General features: G+C 30.3%; 1 protein-coding gene across 3 annotated transcripts; it reads left to right on the top strand.

Annotated features, from left to right (window-relative positions):
- The first annotated feature begins 261 nt into the window (after positions 1–261).
- LOC111879626 (E3 ubiquitin-protein ligase RSL1) lies at positions 262–2936 on the top strand. 3 transcript variants are annotated; one of them, XM_023876088.3, is made up of 3 exons: positions 262–629; positions 1385–2193; positions 2693–2936. In XM_023876088.3, exons 1-2 carry the CDS (start codon positions 362–364, stop codon positions 2158–2160), a joined length of 1044 nt encoding a protein of 347 aa, XP_023731856.1. In that variant the 5' UTR covers positions 262–361; the 3' UTR covers positions 2161–2193; positions 2693–2936. The 3 variants fall into 3 exon arrangements, with proteins under 3 accessions (XP_023731856.1, XP_042751915.1, XP_052620772.1); XM_042895981.2 differs by having other exon boundaries at positions 2699–2936; XM_052764812.1 differs by having other exon boundaries at positions 1385–2936.
- The last annotated feature ends 2309 nt before the right edge of the window (positions 2937–5245 follow it).

Raw genomic sequence — 5245 nt, forward strand, 5'->3', positions numbered from 1 at the left:
AATTATCTGTTAACAAGTAGCTTCTAATTATATTCTTTTAGTTTTTTTTTTTTTTATCGTCAGTTTTATAAAGGTTTATTATAATGTGATGGTTGACATAATAATAGTATAGTCAATAAAGTATTTGGAATCCCTTTTAAAAAATAATATTTTTTGTGTTATCGGGAGTTTGGCGGTTTTGAAAATTATTTATTTTAATTAAAAAAATGAAAGAATTATCGAAATTATAAAAAAAACAAAATAAAAAATAATAATAATAAAATGTAGTTCTTGTAGAGGAAGTCGTGGATAAATCCACTTTGAATGGTGGTCTTACTGCTACACTCTTCCAATCGCCGTCGTTGATAGTTTCGTCGTCGACATGTTTACCGGCTTCAACGAACTCATCGGCTTAAACTTCGCCCTTCAAAAACCCTCACCATCTACCGGAGCTATTTGGTACGCCGCCGGTCCTGTAGTTGTACTCATGTTCGCCTCTCTTGTCTACTCAATTTCATCCAAAAACAGGAAGGAATTGAACATCGGAAAGTTAAAGTATGATGATGTTTCAGCGGAGATTGCAGACGCGGCTAGAGGCTCGTTTCAGAGATCTGATGACGACGAAGTTTCGTGGAAATCTGCAAGCGATGGTAAGGGTTTGTTACGCCACTGATTTCACTATGAACGTATGCTTTCCGTTAACTATTCCAGTATATTTCAACTCTAATCGTGTCTCTAATCAGTTGATTTGATCGATATTTGATTTGTCCTGCTTAATCATGATTATCGATATACATACTTCCGTTTTAAAAGTATAAAACCTCATTACTCCATGCTAATTCGAGAACTTGATTGTCCTTTTCTCCGTCATCTTATATCATCATATTTCCTTTTGTTCTTTGTCTTTATGCGATTTGTTTCGATTAGTTCATGTTCATGATTAGGAGTCGTATGTCCATTTCGTAACTCTTTTTGGCGTTTTTGTGGATTTTATGTTTAATTATCACTGTGCCTTCACCTCCTCCTCCTCTGTTGCACTTTCAGTGATCTATACAAATTGCGGAGATGAACTGGTAAGCTAACTTGCTAATCATCTTCATCTTTAATCATGTTATTAGTGCCTTTAATTTTTAAAACAGATAATCAAGAGATAATCTATTGATTAAAATGTCAAAACCCTGCTTCACGGATATTTTTCACCACCTCTTCTCTTCAAAGATAGAATCTCAAATGTTGTTTGTCAAAATCAATGATGCTTTTGGACTATTAATGTGTCGGAAGATGCATATAAACCTTTCTCACATCCTAATTCAAAAAGTGATTGATTTGGATTCAATTTGGGAACAAACAGTTATCCAATACTAGTTTTGATTTATAAACCCTAATACGAACATAAATCTTTCAGTACTTTTCCAAGAAGACAACGATGACATCATCCCAGAACCTGATTCCAAATTCGCAGAAGAATTACAAATCCAAGAAGCTTTATTAGCATCAACCTCATCCCACAAAACAAGATCAACCTTAAGTTCATTATTGAAGAACACAGAATTCAAAGAAATCATCTGCAAAATCTGCTTAGAGAATCAAGAATCATGGCAAATGTTCACAAACTCAACATGCTCTCATTCCTTCTGTTACACCTGCACCAGAAAACACGCAACAACAAAGATCCACGAATCCAAGAACACAATCACATGCCCAGAACTAAACTGCAAATCCACATTAGATCCCAACACCTTGAGACAAATCATCCCAAAAGAAACCCTAATCAAATGGGATGAACACCTCTGTGAATCCATGATTCTTGAATCCCAAAAACTATACTGCCCTTTTGCTGACTGTTCTGTTTTGCTGATAAACGATGACATCAGCATTACAAATATCGATTGTCCGGTTTGCAGGCGCGCGTTTTGTGCAGTGTGTAGGGTTCCATGGCATTCTGAGTTTAGTTGTAAGGAGTTTGGGAAACTTAAGAGTAAAAGGAAAGGGAAAAGAGATGATGACATGGCAATTGCACTTGCTAAAAAGAAGAAATGGAAAAAGTGTCCAATGTGTAGGTTTTTTGTGGAGAAAAGTGAAGGGTGTTTGCATATAACATGTAGATGTGAGTATGAGTTTTGTTATAATTGTGGGGGAAAGTGGAGTTCGAGTCATGGTGGATGCAAATCAAGATCTTGATTATGAAGGAAGATAGAAGTTAGTGTGGATATGGTATGTAAATATTATCTCCATTCATATATAATATATAATATATATATATATATATATATATATATATATATATATATATATATATATATATATCTAGTTTTGATAGTTTGTAAATTGTAAATAAAGATATTAGGGCAAATTTTAGAAAACCCCTTACATTTTTGTCTTTTATTTAAAAATCCGTTACACTGATAATTTGGATTTTTTCCATTTAAGTCATTATTTACCTACTAAAATCGGTTAGGGTTGTGTCCATGTAAGTATTTGTAACCTGTGTTAACCGATTTTAGTAGGTAAAAAATGGCTTAAAAAACGAAAAAAAAAAAAAAAAAAAACGTTTTTATGCGTAAGAAAATTTTGTAATGGATTTATAGGTAAAAGGTTGAAAATGTAAGGGGGGTTTTCTACATCTTTCCATGATATTAATTAAATTAATATTTAGATTGTGTTTGTTACATAAGACATGATTGTATTTGATTCGACTCTAATGATGTATTAGGTTTAGGTTGTGTTTGTTACATGTGACATGATTGGATTGGGCTGACACTAATTTGTCATGCTTGGTTTAGACTGTGTTTGTTAACGATGACTAGGTTGGATTTGACGGTTTTATCATGTCCATTTTGAATTTTATTTGTTATATGAGACGAGACTGGATTGAATTGTATTAAGTACTTAATGACAAATGCTTATTGGCATATAATATATATAGCTATGAAGAACCTAGGTTATACTTTATGTGATTTTTAAATTGTTTGATTTGTTCTCTTTGGAGCTAAATATTAAAATTTTATTTGCTTTATCTTTTATTATCATAATATAAAATAGAAATTTGGAGGAAGCTTTTGGGTATCTAAGATTCTAATTAAGTTTAGTAAAATGCTTTTTAATGGTTTGTTTGTTACGAGAGTTATTGTATGTATAAAGCTTTGTAGTTTGTAGGGCATATTAACAATGAATGTGACAAAAGAATTGATTGGTTTATAAAGCTATTATCTATTTTTTTTTATAGATATGTATAACGGATAAAAAAAGGTAGAATATCAATCAATGCACGGGAATATAAAAACAATCAACGAATTTTATTGAATTCATATAATTTTAATGTCAATGATAAACAATCGTAATTTATCATACTTTTATTTCGAAGGATATAATTTGTAGTTTTATTTTAAAGAAATTTATAAATTTAGCTAAAAACATTAATTATTTATTAAAAAAAATAGTTAAAGCTTACTATTTTTTCCAAAATAGTCACTAACTTCGCAGGTAATTAACAACACTGGGAAGTTTGAGCCATCAACTGGGAAGTTACCCTCAAATGGTTGAAGATGAATACTCTCCCGACTGTCATCTGTTACCTCGATCAATAATATAACACCCACCTACATCATTAAGATATGTACTAACATCATCTCAACTATTTACCCTCCTCCTCGTTACAAGGACAACAAAATATTCACCGGTACTTAATCATAAAAAACAAAAATTCAAAAGAAAAAATTGATAATCTAACAATATTTACATAATTTTTATAGATAATCTAATGTAATTATACGAATTAATAATCCAAGATGTCGAATATCATATTCGAAAGCAACAAAAGCCTAGTTAAACCTACATATTTCATTGGAAACATAAATAAAAGGAAATAAATCAAGGAAATCCCAATTGAAGGTGCCAATTTTGCACCCAACTGTGAAGTTAGAATTTTTTTATGTTTTTTTTTTTTATTATTTTTATTTTTTTTATTTTGCGTTTTATAGCTACTAATTTTTGTCGGACCATGGTCGGAAATGGGTCACTTCCCAATCTAATAAGGTAACTTTGAAGTTAGAGGTGCGAACTTCTCAAGCGGGTCTAGCCACCTACGAATTTAGTGATTAGTTTTGGAAAAATTGATTTTTTTGTCTATTTTTTAAAACGTAATTAATGTTTTTAGCTAAATTTGTAAATAAAATTCTTATTTTATTGGGTTATAGATAATTAGTCGTGAGACTCTCGAACTACACGAGTTTATTAAAAAAATATGGTCTAAACCTTTAGGAAGTTTGATTTTATAAGAAAAATATTGAATTATTGAAATTAAAATACTTGTTTTTCTTTTAAATTTAAACAACTAATTTAAATAAATAAATAAAATAATAATTGGGCTTCAATTTAGAAATTTAGAAATTAAAAAAAAATTGTATTAATGAAATTAATATCCTTTTATTATTAAATTTATTACAATAATTACATTTATGTGGAATTTCATAAAATGTTAAAAAGAATATAAAATAGCATGTGGAAATAAATTAAAATAACCAATAACATGTAACAAAATAAATAAAGACAGTAAAAAAAATTATTTATAAATATAGATATTGCTCGTATTTGACTTCATGGACTTCAAGTCATAAACAAGTCCCTTGAAATAAAATATATGGTTGGGCAGGTTTCCTTCGTATCGAAGCTTGTGCACAACTTCTACTTTAAATGAATTTACTCGTAAGATCATTTTCGTGCCTATGTTGTGAACATGGAGTTAGATTTAGTTTAGGGCGTCATAGTCATTCTACTTCTTTTCTTTAGTCCAGTGGCTTGCTTTTTTTTTTTTTTTTTTTTTTTTTTTTTTTTTTTTTTTTCAAAAGAATATGATGTATCATTATAATCTTGACTTGCCATGTATCAATGTCTATCATTCAAAGGTAGCATATTTGTTTTGAAGTCATTTGTCAAAAATGACCATAATCTACTGTAATAAATGAAAATCTATTTTGTCACATGTCAATCTTTTATTAATTTTGACACTTGTCATTTTGTGATATTTTTTAAATAAATAATATCCACATGCCATATAACACTCGGTTTCGGATTTACTTTGTTGCTTGGTGCTACGGCCCAGTCAACAGATGTCATGAGGCTTTGGGCTTCGGGAAAGGAAGGATTTGACCCATTTCAGATGTGGGTGTCATGGTATAAGTGATCCAATTATTCATTTATGTCTTCGGAAGCCAATGGTATAATCATAATTTGATATCTCGGTCTTTTATGGAGTTTGGGTTTTGTT

The sequence above is a fragment of the Lactuca sativa genome, chromosome 6 (assembly GCF_002870075.4).
Source record: "Lactuca sativa cultivar Salinas chromosome 6, Lsat_Salinas_v11, whole genome shotgun sequence".
Lineage (NCBI taxonomy): Eukaryota > Viridiplantae > Streptophyta > Magnoliopsida > Asterales > Asteraceae > Lactuca > Lactuca sativa.

Coding starts and splice junctions, on each gene's coding strand:
- LOC111879626 (XM_052764812.1), top strand. CDS start 362: ATGTTTACCGGCTTCAACGAACTCATCGGCTTAAACTTCGCCCTTCAA. Junction 630..1,384: donor GTGGAAATCTGCAAGCGATG/GTAAGGGTTTGT, acceptor TAAATCTTTCAG/TACTTTTCCAAGAAGACAAC.